Source organism: Diorhabda carinulata, chromosome 6, assembly GCF_026250575.1.
Source record: "Diorhabda carinulata isolate Delta chromosome 6, icDioCari1.1, whole genome shotgun sequence".
Taxonomy (NCBI): domain Eukaryota; kingdom Metazoa; phylum Arthropoda; class Insecta; order Coleoptera; family Chrysomelidae; genus Diorhabda; species Diorhabda carinulata.
Genome location: NC_079465.1, coordinates 4,067,067 through 4,090,675, shown reverse-complemented (window position 1 = coordinate 4,090,675; position 23,609 = coordinate 4,067,067). Strand labels below are relative to the sequence as shown.

General features: G+C 29.7%; 1 protein-coding gene across 6 annotated transcripts; it reads right to left on the bottom strand.

Moving 5' to 3' along the window:
- Window positions 1-1,112: 1,112 nt before the first annotated feature.
- LOC130895871 (cleavage and polyadenylation specificity factor subunit 6) lies at window positions 1,113-22,088 on the bottom strand. Of its 6 annotated transcripts, none has more exons than XM_057803449.1 (7): window positions 21,732-22,084; window positions 21,168-21,383; window positions 20,536-21,111; window positions 12,985-13,255; window positions 4,286-4,958; window positions 1,949-1,969; window positions 1,113-1,779 (listed from the first exon to the last, which is right to left on the bottom strand). In XM_057803449.1, exons 1-7 carry the CDS (start codon window positions 21,819-21,821, stop codon window positions 1,596-1,598), a joined length of 2,031 nt encoding a protein of 676 aa, XP_057659432.1. In that variant the 5' UTR covers window positions 21,822-22,084; the 3' UTR covers window positions 1,113-1,595. The 6 variants fall into 6 exon arrangements, with proteins under 6 accessions (XP_057659432.1, XP_057659431.1, XP_057659433.1 ...); XM_057803448.1 differs by having other exon boundaries at window positions 12,985-13,258; window positions 21,732-22,081; XM_057803450.1 differs by lacking the exon at window positions 1,949-1,969 and having other exon boundaries at window positions 12,985-13,258; window positions 21,732-22,088.
- Window positions 22,089-23,609: the final 1,521 nt, after the last annotated feature.

The window sequence follows — 23,609 nt, the reverse complement described above, 5'->3', positions numbered from 1 at the left end:
CAATTGTTGGGCTATCCTAAGGATAAAATACCAAATTTGGAATAGAGTATATATTTTGATTTGCAAGTATATTGGGCAAACTAGGAGATCCGTCACTATCTGGTTTAAAGAGCACATAGCTCGTTTTAAATATGGACGGACCGGAAAATAGAGTATTATCGATCACGCTTGCCAGTCATAATAATGACAAATATTAATAATGTAGAATTGTTAAAAGTGTATCCAATAATAAATTGTTGGATGTGTTTGAAAGCATTGAAATTGCTAAAAGTAAGAGATTAGTTAGGGACAGGGGACAACAGTTCTAGAAATTCCAACTAAGTAACGATCGATAAGTTAAGGGTAAAATAAAATATAACAAGGTCATCTAAATCTGTATTTACATAAGATACAAAATTGTAGTTTTTTTATACAAGACCCCAGTTTTTTATTATCATCTATTAAAGAATTTCTAAAAATAACCCTTAAATTGTTTCGCTTATTTTTGCATCTAAAACCGTAAATCAATTACCATGAGGTGTGTTCAAAAAACAGTATAAAAAAAGTATTTAAATTTTTTTATAAGCTCTTTCAAACACTTTTTTTTGGGATATCCTTTTTTGTCATCTATGTTTGTGAAATGTTCCAAGTTTATAGTTTCTAAGAGATTTATACCGTTTAGAAGTTTCTTTTTTTGCCGATTGGTCTCTTTTAAAAAAATGAAAATTGCAGAGCTCCTAATAATTTTGAATGAGAATTTTATCATTCAGTACTTGATTTTCTTTGTAATGGGTATAAGCATGGATTTCAACCTCGAAATATGCGGTTTATACAATATCTTGTGAGCTTATTGAATCCTATTTTTTATTTTTGTTCATCAATACTTAAATTCACTTTTTTCCCATGTAAATGTTTACATGTTTGTTCATTAAATAGATATTTTAAAAAACGCTTTTTTGTACATCAGAAACATTATCTGAACCTAGAAAAGGTAAGTGAAAAAATACAAAATTTCATATTCCCATGGAAAATAATTAATCCCGAGATGTTATAAAGCAAATAGATCAGTTTAATGGCGATTTCGGCGCACTTTTAATGATTCCCCATAGGAATACGATCTACAAAATGAAAAATTATTATCTTACTTTATTAGAAATGATCTTTTAGAGTTTCATTCACACCTGATTTTAACAGTTTAATATGTATCTTAATTTGGTACTACTACACACTGAAATCATAAACGCAGATTCTCGTTACATTAAAACTTACTTATTACAAAACCAAAATATATTTTAGTACATTAAGAAATACTAATTCACTTAAAAAAAATCTGAAAAAAATTGACATGGGATCACAAATACAATCATTTAAATCACCATTTAGAGTCGAAAGTAAAAACAATCAAATACATACGAAAACAAAAATATTTTGGTTCCTGGATAGAAATGAAGATTTCTACATTGGAGATATTAACTTGGACCCTGTAGAACCACAACAATAAAATTAATAAGTTCCACAACGATGATTTTATAGAAATTCCATATCAACTCAAAGCCGATTAAATTTACGAGTGAATGTTTGTTTTTGTGATCCAAATAATTAGATATTTCAATGTTTTAATGTCTAGATCTGTGACTGTCATCACCTCTTCTGTCACGTTCTCTATCACGATCGCTATCCCTTCGAGCTTCTCGTTCTCGTTCGCGATATCTGTCTTCGTAATATCTTGAAGATTTTGTTATGTCAGTACTGGCTTCTACGGGATCAGGAGATTTGTTCCTCGACCTAGATACACGGGATCTGTGAAGCAACCGATTATTAAATAATAACTTTCCATCACAGATTTCTTAGTTTTTTTTTGGGTATCATCTAAAGAATTTTTAATGATTATTAATGTATTAATGGTCGAGAAATTCTTTAAATGATCCCCAGTGGGATTAAAACATCCCTTATATATATTTATACTTACACTTTAGATTTTTCTTTCTCTCTGAAAAATAAAAAAAACAGCTTTCATATAAAAACATTAACCAATATTCCTTTATCTTCTCAGAGAAAATGAAAAATCAAAAACAAATTCCAAATATGAAATTTCTTCAGAAAATAACGGAAATTTCAATAGTCCACTAAGGAAAATGTTACATAGGCCATGTCTGGCTAATATGGAAGCTGGTACATCGTTACAGTATTTTCTTCTTCACCTAATAGTGACGAAAGAGGCATTTAGCGACGCTCACAGGCTAATCCAGACAGTAAAACTAAAGCTAGGAAATCTTATAGGTCACCTAAGAATTCTAGAGCTGATAAAGCTAGAAAGCAGTGACAAATCAATGACCATATGCTTAGCAACAAATATATTTCATTCCAAGTGGTAATCAACAACCGTCAATTATAATCTTCAGAAAAATCGAAATGTATCTTTCTGGTATACAGATGGTTAAAATTTAGCGCAAAAAGCTGGATTGAGTATTTGTGGACCAAGATACAAGCTCTCCATCCTTCTAGGCAAGTATACAGCCTCGCCAAAAAAAATCGACGACTCCGTATCTAGGACCAGACCTACTGGGGTCTCATAAGATGCCACATTGATAATCAACTGAACAGATGGCTAAAGAATCAGATGGAATCTTACTGGAGAAACACTTCAGATAATCCAAAAGATTCATAAATATAACAGCTAAGAAATCTGAAGAACTTGTTGTTAAACCCAGAAACGACACGAAACTGGTGGTTGGTTTTTCGACAAGTCGCTCTCCCAAAGTCTCAAGAACTTGTGAAAACCAGAAACGATACAATACTGTTGGTCGGTTTTCAAATAGGTCACTGCCCCGTCAAATACCTTGAGACGGTAGGCACTGCAAAGGTCGACAACCGCAGAATTAGCGAGCAAGTCATGGAAACAGTAGAGGATCTACTCTGCGAGTGTGCTGCCCATTTCGCTAAAAGGCTTAAGTACCTTGAATGAGTACTACTAAAGCCAAAACGACTCCCCAGAACAATCTATAATCTATTTTATATAATATCTTTGTTTGTATAAGGTTTGTCATGTACAACCTCTTCGCAGCTATCTTGGCAACGTTTATAGTATTTGTTTTAGACATAACAGACTCGCCATAGGTAGTTGTTAACATCTCACACATTTTTGTAAACTTTGTTCAATTTTTAATGAAATATTTCATACAAATTCTTTGAAAAAACTAAAATCGCCGTATGTCCAACTTTAGCAAATGTTACACACAACATAAATAAAAAAATTACTCTCCCAATTCGGAGTAATATTGAAATTCCCTTTATTTTCTGAAGACATTCTGTATATATCTGTAATAAAATAAAACAAATGTTGAAAACTTAAAAGCAATTTTTCCAAGTAATGAAAACAAATTATTGGGATGGAAAATTTTTACTTTTATATTTTTCATAACGTCTTTTCTTGTCCATAGGACATTAGATAATGATCAGGAGTTGTCAAAAAACATTATCCCAATGCAAGGTAAAGTTTCAAGGACTCGTGAGGAAAAGGAAAAGTCTTATTTATCATTTGCAGACATTTATTCAACTTTCTTTCCAAAAAGATACTCTCCGTTCACTCCACCCTCCATACATTTTATGAAATATATTCGAAAACATTCATCAAAAGCAGTTGAAAAACATCTAGAATTGTCGATAACTGCATAACTTGTATAGTCAAGGGACAAATTAAATGGTAAAGAAGAATCATTTAATTGGAAAAATAATATAAAAATTAAGAATTCATAAAATTTATCGAAAACCCTCCAATATTCATCAAAACCACTGGAAAAACATGCAAAATAGTCAATAACTGTATACTTATATACAGGACAAAGAAGAATCATTTAAGTGAAAAAACAATACAAAAATTAAGAATTCTTGAAATATGTTGAAAACTCTCAAACATTTATCAAAAGCACTCGTAAAATATCCAGAATAGTCCAAAACTGCAAAACTTATATAGTCAAAGGACAAGTTAAATGGCAGAGAAAAATCATTTAACTGAAAAAACACTACAAAAATCAGTAACTCATGAAATTTGTGGAAAACCCTCTAACATTGATCACAAGCATTCGAAAAATATCCTGAATAATCCATAACTGCATAACTTATATAGTCAAAGGACAAGTTACATGAGAATGAAGAATAATTTAACTGAAAAACAATAGTAAAACTAAAATTTCATGGAAAAATATGGTGTGATAACGTAAACTCCAATAATATATATATATATATATATATATATATATATATATATATATATATATATATATATATAAATTTAAAATCTACTCACGTTTCTTCCGGTTCACGATCTCTGTAATCCCTTTCTCTTTCTCTATCTGCTCGTTCCCTACTTCGTGATCTATCACGATCTCTATCTCTGTCGCTGTATCTGTCAGAATAGTACCTGTCCCTTTCACGATCACGGTCTCTGTCTCTTTCACGTTCTCTATCTCTACTCCTGTCTCTGTATCTCGAAGAGGATCGTTCCCTTCTTGTTCTTCTGTGAGATCTATCTCTCGATCTCGATCTATCCCGACGACTTGAACTGTAGCTCTTATCTTCAACGCCTCGCAACGTATCTTGCAAAGAACTGATCAAAATCTTACAGCGATCATCGTTTGCGACTTTAGATTGTTTGATAAGTGATATCGCAGTAACCAATGTTTCAATAGCACTAGCGTATTCGCCAGCAGCTGCGTCTGATACAGCTCTACCGATTGCCGAACTAGAAACTGTTCTATTCCTCGACATGATATCCTCGAATTCTTGTTCGGTCAATTGTGGAATATCGGAGCGGTGATCAGGAGGCGGACCACCGTACGGAGGTTGCGGCATAGATGCAGGCGGACCGTATCCGTGAGGCGGCCCGTGAGGTGGGACGTTGGTCGGGCCCATCGGAGGTCCGTGAGGTGGCCCGACGGGTCCGTGAGGGGGACCTTGTGGTGGTCCTTGAGGTGGCATGACTGCAATATTGATTTCAACACTATTACAATCTACGTCTATGATACCAAAACTTTTTTTTTTATAATTTATTCGTTTTTAAAGCATGCTTACTTAAACATAGTTCAATTAAAATTTTAAATAGTACAGGAATTTTGAGGTTAAGAAAACGGAAACAAGAAAATATCTAATATTGTTAATTGAGGATTATTATTTCCGTTATCCTTTAAATAAAAATGAACTGTAAGTATTTTGTATTGAAAATTTATGAAACAAAAATTCGTTATAATTTATAAAATACTTATAGTTCTATTAAACACTAAGTTATTCTAAATCAATCATCGAATGACGAGTTATTTACATGTAAAAATTGTCATTCAATAATTAAAATTCAAATATACATCATTTATTGTAGCTTAATCAAATATTAATAATTAAGAATCTTTAATTTGTTTGGTTTTAATAAATAATTCATTATTGACCAAAATTTTTTATATACTATCAAGTACAATAATTATAAATAATATACAGTGAAACCTGGTTAATTGAGACATCAAGGGACCTGCAAATAGGTTTCACTTACCTAGTGTCTCAAATATCCAGGTATAAATAAATATCTGTCTCATTTACAGGGGGTTCCATTAATAGATATCAGAATACAGGGTATTTCACTTAGAGGTGCTAGTATCAAATTAAATAACGGGTTACGTGCACATTATACTAAATTAATTTTAATAAAGGCAATCATACAAATGTAATAAACAAAAATATTCGAGTAGGTTTTACAAATATGGAACCAGAATGTATCAATCTGTTATTTGAAAGTATCAGCCATTAGATGTTATAAATTTTATCAAATATCTTTTGGTCACCAATTGATGTCATTTCAACTGCTTCGTATTTAGAATTTTTAATAAATTTATTTCCGCGCCCATTTCATCGTCATCTTCTTCATTTTCCAATGAAGAAGATGAGAAGGCATGGACAATGTCGCTTTCAAAAAGTTCTACTGAAACTTTTAAATTTTCGTCGACCCTTATAAAATCTTTGAATGCTTACTGTTTATTATTGTCGTTACTGATGATTCGCAGGTAGGTTCACGAGTTTAATGTGGCTCAGTTTGGGACATATTATTGTGAGTACAATTGTCAACATCAGAATTTTTCGCTTCTGGGCTCTCATTACTTGGTTCGAAAAACAGTAGCTTTTCAGCCCCCGACATGTTAGCACCCATTATTGAAACGCACTTTTTACTAAGTTTCCCGCCATGACAAGAATCGCCTTTTGAGGTTAAATTTTTTTCGGGTATCCTTATAAATTGAGCACTCAGTTAAAAATGTTAACAAAATAATTGCGCAAAAGAAATTGGGTAAATTTGTTAGCATCAACAACGTTACTTTCACCACAAATTGCTTTGAAAACTATACAGTTTCTTTTTTTAAACCATTCCAAACAACAATTGCAGCTACAAAAATTATGAATACCGAGCCTTCCTGCTAAATTTAATGCATCGGTCAATTAACCGGAACTTCTTTGTTACTTCATCCATGTTAGCAAACGCTGTTCAAGTTCAGGATTTTCTGATAAACGTACACCTTTTAGTTTTCCTCGACCATTGTGATCAAATTTTATTTTCATAAACGGATATCAGCTTCGTTTTTCACGTACTGGTGATTTTAGCTTTCGTTTTGACATTTTTCAACTAAACATCCGTAAGATAGTGAAACAAAACTAAAGCTTAAGGTCATTTGCAGGTAGAGTAAGTTAACAGTTATAGAGCAGAACGTGTGGCGCAGCCGTATAAATATCTGACTGGAGGAATGTGGTGGACAAGGCCAAAACTCTTTAAGGGTCGTAGTTATAGAGGTAACTATGATGATAAATCGAATGGAAGAGTCCCAGATATAGAAGTTTTCGTCTCACCAACAGAGATAATTAAGTGCCAAAGTACGAGTTCCAGTTTTGGGGGTTTCTCATTTATTCAGTACCCACTTAACCAAGTTTCACTGTATAAGGAGAGTATTACTAAGATCGGGTATTTGTATTTATCAGAATTATTCACAAAACTAGTCATATTAATATAATTTACGAAAATATATAAAAAAATATTCCACACAAGAATTTACTACCCCTAAAAGTTTTCAAGCAAATATTGTCGACTCTACCGGGTGTGATTGAGACTTGAGCCAACCCTATAACTTTTAAATCTTTTGATCGATTATGTGTTAGTACTGATTTCTAATTTTTTGACTACTGAATACTGAGATGGAACAAAGTGTATATTTTCACATATTTGAGTTATTCAGCTTCAAATGCATGAATTGCATCAAGCAAATTTGAATTCCAACGCCATTTTAATTTGAAATTTCGGTTTTAAAACATAGACCATCCAATGGAGAACCTTTAGACATGGTTCATTTGTAATATATGCAATATTTGCACATGGGATTTGTTTGTGATATGCCATGAAGCTTTAGTTAACACTAGTACGACATTTAGAACAATTTCTTCATCACTATTCACAATAAAAAGTTATTTTGTTCAATTTTAATAATTATTACAGGGATAGATATTCAAACAAAAACCAATCATCAAAAAATATAGATTAGGAAATTTATTACCCTCATTTGAACTAATTCAACAAAACTTTTGGCCAATTTTGTTCAAAACTAATAGTCTACGAATGTTATCATAATAATAGCTAATACAATAAATGGTTTTGATATTATAATTATCAAATTTGGTAACTTCAAAATGGATTCAGATAAAATTAATTGATTCAAGAACAAATTTTTTTCGAACGTGATTAATAATAAAACGATATTCTAATTTGTTTATTTGAAATTATTTTATTGGATAAATTGATAGGGTGGAACTTTTGTCAAGTCCATAATCACAATTAAATACATTGAAACTATAACGATAAACTCAAAATAATAATTTTTTTCAATGATAAAATATTTGCCTTGTACATATTATTATTGGTATTAATTAGAAAGTAGTTAAACAGGTTTAAATAAAAATTATATAAAACTCAATTGATTTTATTAGAAATTTGTAATATAAAAAACAATTGTTCTTAAAACAACTGTCAGTCTTTCTTATCACAGTCTGATTATAATAACATGAAAGTACAGTCTATTAAAATATAATTTTGTTTTTTTCTTAAACTGTTATCACAAATAGTCCATAACATCAGATTTATTTTTTTTTAGAAGTACAATTTCGGTAGTCTCGAGTTTTATAAATTTGTAAAATTTTAGTTGGCACTCAATATATTGATACCTCAAAATTTATTCCAGCAAACAGTAACTGTCAAGTATCAATAAAAAAAAAATTAAAATTTCACTGTATCAATCTCAACTATTATTGTCAATTTTATATACCTGTTGCTCGATAGTCAATAAGCAATTTATTTGGAAGGTTTTTTAAAATATTGACAATTTTACATGCCTGTTGCTAATGACACATGATAATCAATCAGAAATTTATTTGGAATGTTTTTTAAAATATTATTGACATTTTTAGATGCCTGTTCACCCATGCTTTTTCATTACATTACATACAATTTATTTGCAAGCTTTTTTTTTAAAAGACTATTTCTTTTCTTTTCGGGAATTTCAAATAAAAAACTACTTAAATCTGCATTAAAAACAAAACGTGATCCTAGTTAAGTTAGTGGATAATGGTGTAAAACACTTTGATACATAGAATTTAGATGAAATTGAAACTGTAAAGTTATTTCAAACATACTTCAAATGCACCGAAAAGTGTATACATAACGGTCGTCTTTATTTTTTCTTCTTGCCCATTATACTGTGGGACTCCACAACTTTTTAAAACGTGTTCATATTTTTATCTAATATGATTCTTGCAAGATAAGTCAATAAATATCACATAAAATAATGTTTTTCATTATTTTTAGGTTAGTTTTAAAAATACCTAAAATTTAGGCTTCTAGACCAGAATAGTTCCTTAAAGGGCAGAGCTTTAGGATTAATAGAGTGGAATTTCAATGTATATATAATTTTTTATATAAAAAACATATTTGGTTAGATTGATTATTTGAAATGCAATGTTTTATAATGTGAACAAAAATACGAAATTAAAATCATTTAAACGGGATTTAATCAAAAAAATTGATATTACAAAACTCGAGAATACAAGAGACTTAATGACAAGGTTAAAGTAAATACATATTTCTTTTAATTATCACAATGTTATATCACAGACGATTTTAAAGTATTTTTTACTTTTAATCTCTTGGTTTTACTTAATTTTTTTTTTAATTCGATTCCAACACTTTTTATTAGTAAAATGTACAAGTCGTTAACTACTTTCATTCAATTTGTCGCTATTAGAGATATTTTTCGATGGGTTTAAGTATATTATAAACCGTCAAAAATACTAAATTCATCATTGTTACGGAAACAAAATCATGTTTCCACTTTATAAAATTATATACGATAATAGCAAATTTAGGATAAAAATTTCTTAGGATGGCCACTAAATAAAATACATAAACTAAAACAAAATGAAATTTGTAAGGTAAGCGATTAAAAACAAGTTTAGAACGTAGCTATAATAATGATCCATTTGTCAATGTATATTTGGATTTTTGAACAATTTTTATCATTAATTTTTATACTAAAGACAAATAGGAAGCAATTTATAATTTTGACAAACAAATCAGTTTTTAGAAAACAGGGTACTGGGGCTGATAGTTTTGAATTAAAAAGTGCGTAACGGATAAATAAAGAAACTAAAATGATAATCGAACATTAGGAATCTATTTTACTATAAAATTTTCAACATATACCGTTGTTTATAAAATGGGATATGTTTTTGTGGCGAATATGACATAATTCAATATTTAAATCGACTTTGAAAACAACTGTGGTCTTCTAAATATCATTGTATTGATTTTTTTTTATAACTAAATTATTTTAAAGTAATTTTCAATTATTAGAGAATATACAAGTTTTTTTCTATCAATCAAAAGATTCCTAATGTAAATTCAATCTAGTTTCGATATTAAAATCGTCGATATAATTTTAAAACAGTCAGGCTAGAATGCTAATAAATGTATAAAAAGTACTGCATATTTTTGTTACAAATATACAGTATTTTCTTGCAAATTAAATACCTTTCTTATTTTATAGATCTTTTAATTCTGGAAGAAAAAGTTCAGGAAATAACTATTAAAATTAAAAATATTATACGAAATTAATTAGTTTTAAGTGGGAAGCATGCTTTGGAGGCTTGAAAAAATCGTTTTTTTCGCATAAATGTCCTTCTAAACTATCCAAAAATGTGTCCCGAAAATTCTAAAAGCAAATTCGAAATATTTTACAGAAGAAATAGTGAGCAAGCATCTGTAAGTAATTAGTAATCTCGAATCTTGTTTCAACACATTATACAGACTTAGTATACAGTTTTGTGACAAGAGTGGTGAGCTTCTCGATTGATATAATCTGTAATTTTGAATACGAGGTATGTTTAGTGTAATAACATTGGAGGAAGTACCATGAACTGGTTCGTTGGGCAGTACCACAGTTTCTGAGATAGTTTCAAGTTATGTTACAGTGCAATGGCGCGAAAAGAACTCGAAATATTTTAATTTTAAACGACAAAGAATCGGTTTGTGACAGGTATGTCTCATGGCACATTCAATTTAATTTTGATGAAAGGTGAGTTGCTACCGGATTTTTATTTCAATAATTTCTATATTAATGTCATATTTTTTTATTATAAGGGTTTTTTCTCCCAAAATCAACATTCAATTGGTTAAAAATACATCGACGCAAAGAAATAAATTAGGAGACATAACTAAAAATCCATGAATCACTAATGAATCTTTTTTTCCGATATAAAACTTGCAACAATTGAAGTCGAAAGTTGTGGAGCAATAAAGATCACGAATCAATACGTACCTAATATACAGTGTAATCTAAAAATATACATACATAGAAAATCTGTTGCAACGTCGACAACTAATTAATTTTATGCTACAAGTCCGTGAAGGAATTAGTTCACTAATATTTTTTTTTAAATTACACATGTGTGAATAAATTTAGAATGTTAACATCGTACTTTTATATTGCTTCACACTGTTTCGATCAGCATCAATCGATCAAAAATCGATGAAGTTTGTTAAATGAAAAGTAACTTGAAATATGAAAGTAAAAAATTCATAAAAGTGATTCATACTATAATGATTTCGCTGTTAGAAATTATTTGTTTACCTAATTTTATTACCATTATTTCCATCAAGTCACATGGTAAAGAAAATTTTCAATTTTTCTTTTCATTTCACAAAAAATATACTAAATATATCGTATAAATTTCAATAGTTTGGACTAAAGTGAAAAAATTGACTTATTATTTAGAATTTCGAATAGCTCTCTTTGGGCTATTCGCTTGATATAATAAAACGAGTCCTTTTCACGTTCCATGAATCTAAAATATAACCTCGATTGTGATTAATAGAACGCGGACAACTTATTTGTGCGTCCCTGTATGTTAAATCCGTGTATTTATTCAAAATTCCTGTTTTATATTGATTTTATTATTGAGCACGCACCTTATCGACCCTGTTTTTTGTAGCCACTTCAGAGAGTAACATTAAATAATACATATTTTTAACATACAGTGTATTAAAAAAATTTACTGTTTTATTATACCCGGGATTATGAAAAAGTTTTCTCAATAATAAAATCAATATAAAACAGAAATTTTGAGTAAATACACTGATTTAAGATACAGGGACGCCCAAATAAGTTTTCAGCGAACTATTGGTGATAATCGAGGTTATATTTTAGATTCATGGAACGTAAAAAGGACGGGTTATTACATCGAGCGAATAGCCTGAAAAGGACTATTTGAAATTTAGCGGAACACACCGAACAAGTGGTCGACGAATATAATAAGCAATTTCTTGGCACTTTTTTAATTCTTCTTCTAGTGTCGGTATCTAGTAATTGCATCTTAGATAGATTCGATGATTTTATGCTTAGTAGACAGCCAAGGGGCCGTTAAGCACATGGGCCTTCAGATAGGCCCCCGCCGTAACCCATTTGACGTTACCAAAGCCTATCAGGTGCTTTGGCTTCAACCTTTTAATGTCATTAGGTAGGCTGGGGGATTTCCCTAGATAACATGGTCCGCAGTTTCATCCTTCTACATGCACCAACGGTAAGATTTTTGTTCTTTGAAATCTTTACTTCCTGATGGTGTAAGAAAATGTTACCATCACCACGGTAAAATTTCTCAGAAAAGAACTTGTACAATTTTTAGTTGTTTATTAAATTTTTCCACTCTAATTACACGAAAAACCACGAAAGATTCCATCTAAAAATTGTACATAATGAAATTTTCGGATACGAATTTTTTGCCTTTTCTGAGAAAGTTTACCATGGTGATGGTAATATTTTTTACACCATCAGGTAGTAGAGATTTCAACGAATCAAAGTCTCAATTATTTTGTTTCGAAAAAAAAAAAAGCTGAATATTAGGGAACTTGTCAAAATAACGTGAAAAAATAAATATTTTAATTCAAGTAAATAACAATGTATTTGGAACATAAAAAGGTAAATTTTTAACGAATTTTGTGAAAAAAAAAACCGAAAAACTTGTAGATCTTTTAATTAACTACAACTTTGCCATTTAACCTTTTTCCATAGGACTTGTGATTTTCCCTTCCCGGCCTCAGGTCACCCGTAAATTATTTTTCCTTTTATTTTTACCATATTCTCTTCCTTCTCCAATAGGTTCCATCCTACTATTATATTTTTTTCCAATTTTTATTATTTTTGAAGTCTATAGACAAATATACGATCAAAAAGTATTCAACGAAAAGACTTTTTTTCTTTTATATTTCTTTGATATGTTTTGTTGTAAAATTGGGTAAACAATAATTTAAATTCATATTCCTGATCGTAAATAATAAAATAATAACCCGAGTGGCCATCCGACGCGAACACACTTTGTTCATATTAAAATCGAACGTTCCTACACATCTAAAAAGAAAAAATGAAAATTTTACAATACCAGGCCCTGGTCCAGGCATATGTTGAATCGGCGGCGGCGGTCCTCCCCCTTGTTGAAAGAAAGCGGGATTAACGTGAGGCGCTGGCCCTTGCGGCGGCGGTGCTCCAGGAGGTCCCATCGGTGGCGGACCTCTCGGACCCATATTGGGACCTTGCATATGCGGTGGACCTTGAGGATATCCTTGCTGCATCGGTGGACGATTCCATTCAGGACGCATCGGAGGTGGACCTTGAGTCGGCATACCTCTAGGTGGACCTTGTTGTGGTGGTCCCTGCTTATAATACGTTACAAATTGAAAGTCTAGAGAAATAGATTCATTTCCAGCGTAAATATTCTAATTATATATAAATTAAAACACTCAGATGTTTCCAATTAGCAATAAAATAATAAAACGTAAAACAATTTTTTTTAAACGGATTAATCAACATTAGTGGCTATAATGCCATCAATTATTTGCCAAATATTCAATTAATGCACCAATTTATTGCAATTAAAAACATCCAACTTCTTAAATAATTATGTCAAAGAGACAAACTGAGTTTTATATCATAGGAACGTTTTCATGATAATGCAGTTCTAATACACTATAGGGATGTTAACAATTATAATTGAATATATAAAAAATCGAATATCTGTTTCCACAGCAAACCAATAGAGCAGTTTAGTGTCAATTTAGAGCCTCTTTTATAGAAATAAGAAGAAAGTGACACAAAAATAAGAACGAAAAGACTTACCGGGTAGACAACATTGTACATAGTTGATAATTCTATGAGGTAAATAGTGAAAATAAACTTTTAGAGAATCAAATTTGTAGTTGAGCAAACAAAAGTCTGAACTTCTTATTCTATATGAATATCTGTTTCCACAGAAAACCAATAGAGCAATTTAGTGTCAATATAGAGCCTCTAATATGAAATTAGAAGTATACCAACAAGACATTGGATTACACAAACATAAGAATGATACAAAATTTATAATTCTATGTAGCTAATATTGAAAATGAACCCAAATTTATAATTACGCAATGAAAATTCTAAACTTCTCATCCTATACGAATATTTGTTTCTACAGCAAGCCAATAGAACAGTTTAGTGTCAATATAGAGCCTCTAAAATGAAATTAGAAGAAAGTATGCGAACAACAGATTGGATGACATAAACATAAGAACGAAAAGGCTTACCGGATAGACAACATGATACATAATTAATAATTTTATGTAGATAATACTGAAAATAATGTTTTAGAGAATTAAATTTGTAGTTACGCAAACAAAATTCTAAACTTCTCATCCTATACGAATATTTGTTTCTACAGCAAGTCAATAGACCAGTTTAGTGTCAATATAGAGCCTCTAAAATGAAATTGGAAGAAAGTATGCGAACAACAGATTGGATGACATAAACATAAGAACGAAAAGGCTTACCAGATAGACAACATGATACATAATTAATAATTCTATGTAGATAATACTGAAAATAATGTTTTAGAGAATTAAATTTGTAGTTACGCAAACAAAATTCTAAACTTCTCATCCTATACGAATATTTGTTTCTACAGCAAGTCAATAGACCAGTTTAGTGTCAATATAGAGCCTCTAAAATAAAATTAAAAGAAAGTATGAGAACAATAAATTGGATGACATAAACATAGGAACGAAAAGGCTTACCAGATAGACAACATGATACATAATTAATAATTGTATGTAGTTAATATTGAAAATATTTGAAAATCAATCAAAATTCTAAACTACTTATCCTATACAAATGTTACCACAGCGAGCCAATAAAACAGTTTATTATCAATTTAAAACTCTAATATGAAATTAGAATAATAATTAATACTTTCTCATTCAAAACCGTCATTGTACTTCAATTAGCAGTAACTGTACTAAACCAAGCAAATGAGAGGATGTTATTAAAAATGGGGCTGACAACGATACATTATGATAAAGAAAGATGAGTTGAAAAATGTTCTGCAAACCGATTGTTAAATTCCCAAAGTCCATTAGAAATATTGTATGCATTATATTTGATTTAGCATTTCACTATGATTAGAAAAAAATGGAAACTTATTTTAAACTGATAAAACTATTGTAAAAAACGTTTTGATGTTTTATAATACAATAACTCGAAAACAAATTATTTTTTAAGCATTGTGTTATTTGGGTGAGAGGGAATTATCTGTTAAATTTTGATTCACATGATTCCTATGGAATTGTATTTAAAAAATATATATATAAACAAATTTCAGTTTTTCCAAATCATTTGAAAATTTAAAATAAAAGTTTCCGAAGTTGATATTTATCAAGAAGATTCGTTTTATAGTAATTTTTTTTGCTTTATATAAATTTTATTATAAAAAATTTGTATTTTACGATTAATTTTCAATATTTATTAATACCTTAGTTTTTATTTTATTTCAATTTGAGTATGCCAATCAGAATTTAATAGATATTTCTCTATGTCACATTTTACAAATAACACAATGCAAATTATAAACTAGTCTTTGAGGAAATATATTACTACAACTACACACGATATTTCAATTTTAAAAAATCCTATTCTAGCAGTTTGTTAAGTATACATTAAAATATAACATACAAACAATTCAAAAAATATGTTTATAATTGTTAAGGGAAATAAAGAAAAATTAGACTTCAGTAAAATAGAAAACATAAGTGTTGATGAGAATGAAATTGTTCAATTATGTTGAAAAAATTAAAAATTCACATTTATAGGTTATAATCGTGAAACCACTCTGTGTATTGTTATATTCACATTTTTAAAAAAAGTTTTCTATAGAAAAAAAGGTTTTAATGAGTTTACTTTTCATTTTTTACATCAAGCCTGTAAAACATGAAAATTTTGGTATGTAAAAAAACAGTACAGCAATTTTTGAACTTGTGCTGCCTTTAGAGAATGCACTTATTCTAACGTCGAATCCATGACTGGAAAGCTTCCAATTGCTGTTTTGTGACCTTCTTAATATCGGACATGGTCTACATTCTCACATTCTATCACTCTTTCAATTACTACTATATTTCATCCACTGAATTGGTTTTCATACCATAGATAAACAAGTACAATGAATTGCCAGCATAATATTTATTCAAAAAAAAAAACAAGAAAGCTTTCAAGAAATGACTAAGCAACTACAATACAGATTTAGAAGCCTTGTTAATAAAACAAACATCAAGAAGAAATAGAGAGAACTGAACTATGCAGTAAACAAAACAATTAGGGTGGTTTGGGTGATTCATTTCCGAAAAAATTTTTTTTTCAATGCTCAAGCTAAATAAATCTACATATAAAAAAAATCTCACCAAGTTTGAGCTTTTAACATTTAAAATGCATGTGAAAACAATTTTTTTTTCAAATTTGTAATACTCACTTTTCACAATATCAGTTTGATGGACCTTGTGGGAAATTTTATGCCCTTCGAAATCGTTTTAGAGTTTTTTTTGTAACTCGCACTGGTTCATCAATAGGAGAAAAAATATATTTTTTTATAAACTATGCTTTAACGACTCCCATTGGTGAACCAGTGAAAAAAAAACTCTAAAAGGATTTTGAAGAACATAAAATTCCTCACAAGGTCCATCAAACTGAATTGCAGTATTATAAAAAGTAAGTATTGGGAATTTGAGAAAAAATTTTCTTCTCACATGTATTTTAAATGGAAAAACTTTATATTTAAATTAATATGAAGAGCTCAAACTTGGTGAAATTTATAACTTCAATTAGCGAAATTTCTCGTTTTGTATTGACCATTCTGGGTTAGTTGTATCTCAAATAGTACTAAATTTGTTGTGATATATACATTGATTATTATAGAAAGGAATCTTTGTTGTGGTAGCTTACAAATCAGTCAAAATTGACTAGACAGTAGCTTAAAAGACTCACAAGATCCAGATAAACCTTTCTTATAGTGGATTACGATACAGCTAGAGCTTTCCGAAAGAAAAAAAACCTCATCTACTATTGATATCAAAACGTTAATTACAAATATACATTTTATTCCGGTGGACATTAAAGAAAAATACTGAATGTATAGGAAACCAGACCGGACACTTTGAAATGTTCTGAAGCTTTGAACAATTTAGTCAAAAAATAGTCAAAATTAAAATAGGTCAGAGGGGTTGTTCCGTTGGTTAGGGAATTCTTCTTAAAAACATCCGTACTACAGGGTTTTAGTCACAATAATCAAGGTTTGTAACTACTGAAAATTTGTAAGTTTCTCTAAATTCGATTTGTCAACTTCCCCCCTTATCTCTATTTCGATTTTCATAAATATTTGATAACTTATAAAGGTGAAAGATGGGAAAGAAGTATAACCTAACCAACCCAAAACATCATTCCAATGTAACTATATAAAAATATGGACGAATCATTTCTTTTTAAATAACAAGCATTCAATGTAACATATAATTTAATTTATATATTTATCCGATTGATAATCAAAACTGCTCAATATACATAAACAAATTCATCAACACAGGAACAAACTTCTAAAATCCGATATGCTTAACAAATACCTTTATTTACTATACAACTTCTGTTCAATTTTTTTTTGTTTCTGTAAATTTAAATAAGGGTTAGGTTAGGAGTGATCCAATGAAGGTTGATAACTATTTTTTATTTCGACAAATTTTTTATGTGTTATTAAATGTATAATTAGGACCTCAAAACAAATTTTGTTGGAGCATGGAATTTTTGGGCTTTCTAGGCATCAGCAGTAAATTGAATATCTTTGTACAAAATAGAGCTACAACAATGAGACTCATACCGTTATTTTCTATGAAATCCCCTCTAATAAAACAAGCATCAATGCCTTGACATTGTCCTTTTATTTTGAAGAAAAGTTTGAACAAAATGCCCTTTTTAAAGCCTAGTTTTAATTATATGGTTAATAACATAAAAAATTTGTCAAAATAAACAATCGTCAAGCGACCAAAAATTTTTTCATTCTCTCACTTAAGATGAATTGACCCCACCAATGGTAGATTTTATATTTGCCGAGATATAATCGAAAATATTCAAAACTATGTAAAATCTAGTTATACATTAATTTCTTTAGATGGTATAAAATGAACGAAAAAATACAAGAAACCGTTATATGAACAATCCAAGTTGTTAATGTCAATTTTATTTCCAACAAAAAACATTCAAAAATTAGAGTCATTTTTACATACCATACACAAATATTTACATTCAACCAATGATTGTATTGATCCGTATGATCTATATTAAACATTCACCGTACCAAAAATTCTAAATATATCTTTCTATTTCTTTACAAGTTATATGACAATAATTCCTTCGGAAAGAATTATATAAAACATTCACGGTATATATTGTATAAATTGAAAATTTGGGAGGTAGGGAGAATATATTTTGATATATAAATACACCCTTATAATTTATATACCTGCATGTCTTTCAGAATCTTTACATAATACCACAAATGTGCATGACCACATGGGATTAAAACTCAAGATATAATCTTAAACAATAAAGTGAGATTAATGGAAAAAAAATCTCCAAAAAATATTTGAAATATAACGTTCATTTACCTGATAGAAATTTGTTTCAATACTTTTCAAACAATTACCACTATTCGTCACCACTTGAGAGTAGTTGACCACCTTAATCAACACAGAATAAAAATAGTGGTACTTTTTTGAAAACACATCAAGTGACAATATTTTATAACGAGTTATCTAATTTCACCACTCACAAAACTCTACATAAATCAGTATGTAATTTCGAAAGGTGTTGCAAGTTGAGGACTCAAAATAAAACTGTTCAAGAGTTTTTTAAAATGCTAACGTTTCCATCTTTCATTTGATTTTTATCAAGGTTATAAATATATGGTACATTATAACTCAATCGTTAAGGAAGATAAACAAGTAAACAAAAATTTGTGAAATTAGAAGTAAAAATAATCAGATAGTGTAACAAATACTGATAATAATAATAATAAAATCAGACAAATTCTCGAAGTTAATGGTTACCCAAGAGAGGACGTCAAGGTTTACCGAGAGTAACAACTTTTATTTTCAGCTTAGGGTAACTGTTGTCATTTACAAAGCTGAAATATGTGGCTAGAGCGTCAAAGATTTCATTAAAGAACAAAGACGAATATAACATTTGAAACCAAGTGAAGAACTATATCAAAACTACAATAAAATATTATTTTCAAGATGACCAAATATTTTTTATATGAAGAATAGAGAGCATCATAATCGTGTGCAATGTTAAGAGACAAAACATAAATTTCAAGTCTGCAAAATTTTTTAGTGTTGACATTATTAAACAGACTACATGCGTCAAGTATGAGCAATTTGTTGATATTTAGATATCAAATTGATCATTTTTATTCAAATCTTTAAGTTCAAACAAAAAGCCATTTCTACAAACAAAAATAAATCAAATAACATCTAAATATGAAAAAAAAAAATATTTTTCCAAACAGTAAGGTATTTGACTATTCCAATAAAATGCAGATATCTAAGCACTGTACAATCAAGCTGAGATAGAATATGTCATCAGAGTAAAAGGACCATTGGATGGGGCATATAGCCAGAATGAACAAAGACAGTTGGGTAAAAAGATGGACAAATGGAGGAAAGCAGTAGAACGAGCACAAGCCTTGTGCATATAAGATTTGTTGAGCTGTTTCATTGAATCAAAGATCAATACCATAAAAAATAATAACAAATCAGAAAAATATTATTTTCAGACTCAACTAAATAATGTGAAGATTAAAATATTTTTTCAATCATGCAATTGTGAATCAAAGGCCCCAAATTTAACATTGCGCTTAAAGTCTTTTGATATAAGAATGAGTAGAAATGACTTTTAGTTGATTTAAAATTCAAAATTAACATCAGTTCAGTATATTTTTAATAAAGTCAAATTAAAATCTGATATTAATAAACCAATACAAACAAAAAAAACAAGCGTATGAACTTTACTGGTAAATCAAATTATAATATATACAAATATAAAAGACTAAATAGTTTTTCAGACATTCCTATTAATAGCTAAGTTGAATTTTTTACACCTTTAAACTTATAAATACACCCATCTACTGAATACTCATATTCGTTTAGAGACCTGCAGCAAATAAATGTTAAGGGAGAAGATAAACAAAAAAAAAATGATAAGATAGTTAAATATTAAAATAAAAAAATATGCTTTTTGTGATGATTTATCTCAACTTCAGATTTTTTTTCATAGAAAATCAGTGTAAAATGAAGTTTTACCTGTTATTTTTAATTGATTTTCTAGGAAAAATTCCTAAAATCAAGATAAATCATCACAAAAAACATATAAAAAGGTCTAAGAAATAAAAAGTTGTACATGTAGAAAACAAAATAAAAAAGTAACAAAAACAATATAAAAATCCATCAAAATCAACATTTAAATTAAATTATGGTACAATTTGATCATTATGAGAAATATATAAATTGTTAATACATTATTCAATGTTTACAAGTAACTCACAAAATTTACATTTATTTAAGTTGGTATATAAAAGAAAACTTACCATTGGGGGTCTTGGAGGCCCACCTTGACCAGGAGGAGGCGCCATTGGTCTCATACCCATATTAGGACCAGGACCATTAGGTCTTGGTCCGTTCCATTGTGGGTTACCCTGGAATCTTGGAGGTTGTTGATTCATAGAAGGAGGTCCATTGAAACCAGGAGGACCTTGCATTCTAGGACCACCTTGCATACCTGGAAGCATAGGTCTCATGTTGGGACTCATGGGCATTCTACCACCATAGTTTTGCATTGGACCTGAGTGAATATTATTATTAGGATGGCTAGGATGAGGAGGACGTGAATTAGTATTGTTAGTAGGAGAAGGGCGAGTTTTAGACTGACTTTCAAAATTACTTAGAGCTTGTTTTGTGGGAGGGGTGACTACAGGATTTTGGCCGTTGATCTCTTTCTTTGGGAGCAGTTCCATGCAAAGTCTCATGCTTGCTTCTGAGCCCATGGATATGACACAGAATCCTTTTGATTGACCATTGGCGCGATGCTCAAAGAATTTGACTTCATTGAAGTCATTAACACCAATATCATGAATAGCGTTCTCAATGTCTTGATCAGTAGTCCACTGTTGAAACAATCATTATCATTTGATTGTATATATTAAAAGTAGATTGTACATACCCATGTTAAATTGCCAACGTACAGCTGATGTTTTCTTACAGAAGCATTTATATTATTAACAGAAACTGCCGTTCCTGCAAAATTGCCGCTACCATCGTCACTTGCACCGGGAGGTGGATGATGATTAGAATCTCCGGGATTATCTGAATTGTTACCACCAGGAGGAGCAGAGATAACATCGTCATATAAATCTACATTTTCTCCACCAAAATCATCCTAACATATAAAAATAACATTACGAAAAAGTATATTTCGATATTTTTATTTCTGCATGAACATGACTACACATTTTCTGGAATGAATGACTGATTTGTTAATTTAAATCTGTTTTTTATAAAGAAATGTTAAGACTTTACACCATTACTAAGATGGTGTTACAAATATATAAAGAATAACATGAAATGAAATACTAAATTATTCAGTTATGCAAAGAAAATGGCAACATAAACATGGTGGACAAAGAACTAGAAAATCAATACTTCCGGTTTTATCAATTCTATTTTGTGTATAATTGTGAGAGTAAATATAATGCAATATATACATTATATGAAATGTAATGCTTACTTGTGCAAAGTCTTCAATATCGTCTGCATACAAATCTATATCATTTTCTGCCATTTTCATGGAAGGGACGCGATTCCCCGCTTGCATCATGGCTGATGACGTGATACTAGATAAAAACCGGCACAAACATACGCAAGCGCTAAATTTGAATTACAAAAAATATTTACACAACGCAATTAAAAATATAAAAAGTTAAATAAAAAGTAATTCGCGGGTACTACGTAAATAAATGTTATTTTAAAATGTATATCTAATATACCCTAAAACTTTCGAATGAAAATTTACTTTCCATCCATTGGACACAATGGACAAACTACGACTGACGCTACTGCGCTTGCTTCAAAATTGACATTAGATATGTGTCGACCATAGATAAATTAAAATTAGTAGAGGTTAGTCTTTTCTTTATAATTTTCATGAAGAAAGAAGTTGTAACAAAAAAAAACAAAACTCTTTGAAAATATTCATAGAAGTTGAATAAATATTAAATTAATACGAATCAACTCAGGGATGCTTTATCAATGTTATAAATATTTTGTATTTCTAAGTTCGGTGCGTGACGTCACTGCATGTCTTCACTTTTTTGCTGTCTATAAATATTTTCTTGCCATGGATTTAGATTTTAAAATACGAGGATGAGTTTTAATGTTTTTAATGATACTAAATTTCTTTGTATTTTAATAAACTTTTACTCCGTGTATTTAGTTGGTATTTTTATTTCATAAAAATGATTAATTATGAAGCATCCTTAAGAGAATAATTGAGTGTCACTATTAATAATTTGATAAAGATAATTACAAATCATTATGTGGCATTTTTTAACATTCGTATAAAAGGAGGCATCAAGATTGAATGTACTATTAATTTTATATAAATAAGGTAACAAAAACATTCGTAAATAAGATCTATGTAAACTGGTTTTATTCATGTTCTACCATTTATTATTGAAACCTGTAATATTCAAGAGAGAATACAGTGTTCTCTATTGCTTGTCAAATTTTTTTTGTTAGTATAATGATAACCCAATAGGTGGCTATACAATCTCAAAAATAATGCCTTTAATATTAATATAAATATTAAAGGGCTTTTCGGAAACGATGATCCTGGGTTAGATAGATCACCTATCAGTTAATCACCCCAGAACGAGATTTTAAATCACATTTAAATCACAATTGTCGCATTTGATTTAAGATGAGAATTTCACATTCAAAACAAGATCTACAAGAACCATTGATTTTTATTATTTTGTCAGCACTTAATTCTTCCATGATATTTATTCCGTTGTATAATAGTTTCTAGATGTTTAATAATTGTTATCAACGCCTTATCTGCTAACATGGATTCTTCACTGAAGTTCAAAACCGATAATATGTCCAAAGTATAAAAATATAAAAGCAATTGCTTTTGAGAACTAACATACACAACAAAATAAGGGAATTCATAAAGATCTAAAAAACATAATCAAACCCGTCAATTGAAAAAATATCATCATTACGACCGGATTAACTCGATCAGTTTCTGAAAATTTCTATGAATACCATGGTCAAAGATTATATACACGATAGATATGCCACTCTGTATAAAAATTTGACGACAAAGTTCGATCCTGGCGACATCTCTCGGACTGGCTCCGTACCAAGAAAAAAGATTTCTATAATCAAAGATTTGATTTAAGGTTCATATCCATGCTAATTTCGCGGGAAATTTGAAAATAACTCGAGTAATTTTAAATGCTCGAAGCTAGTTGTCGCGTCAAATTGTGAATGAAATAAAAGTATTATGCAAAATACTTTCATTTTGCTAGCATTTCAAATTCAAATATTGTTGTTTGGAAGAAAATATAAATACCTGAAATTAAAATGCTGACTAAATGAAGTA

Bases quoted from the DNA above. Each gene is read 5' to 3' on its own strand.
- LOC130895871 (XM_057803448.1), bottom strand. From the start codon at position 21,821: ATGATGCAAGCGGGGAATCGCGTCCCTTCCATGAAAATGGCAGAAAAT. The intron at 21,384-21,731 runs GTAAGCATTACA...TTTATATGTTAG, and splicing joins ATATTGAAGACTTTGCACAA to GATGATTTTGGTGGAGAAAA. The intron at 1,780-1,948 runs GTAAGTATAAAT...GTTGCTTCACAG, and splicing joins GAGAAAGAAAAATCTAAAGT to ATCCCGTGTATCTAGGTCGA.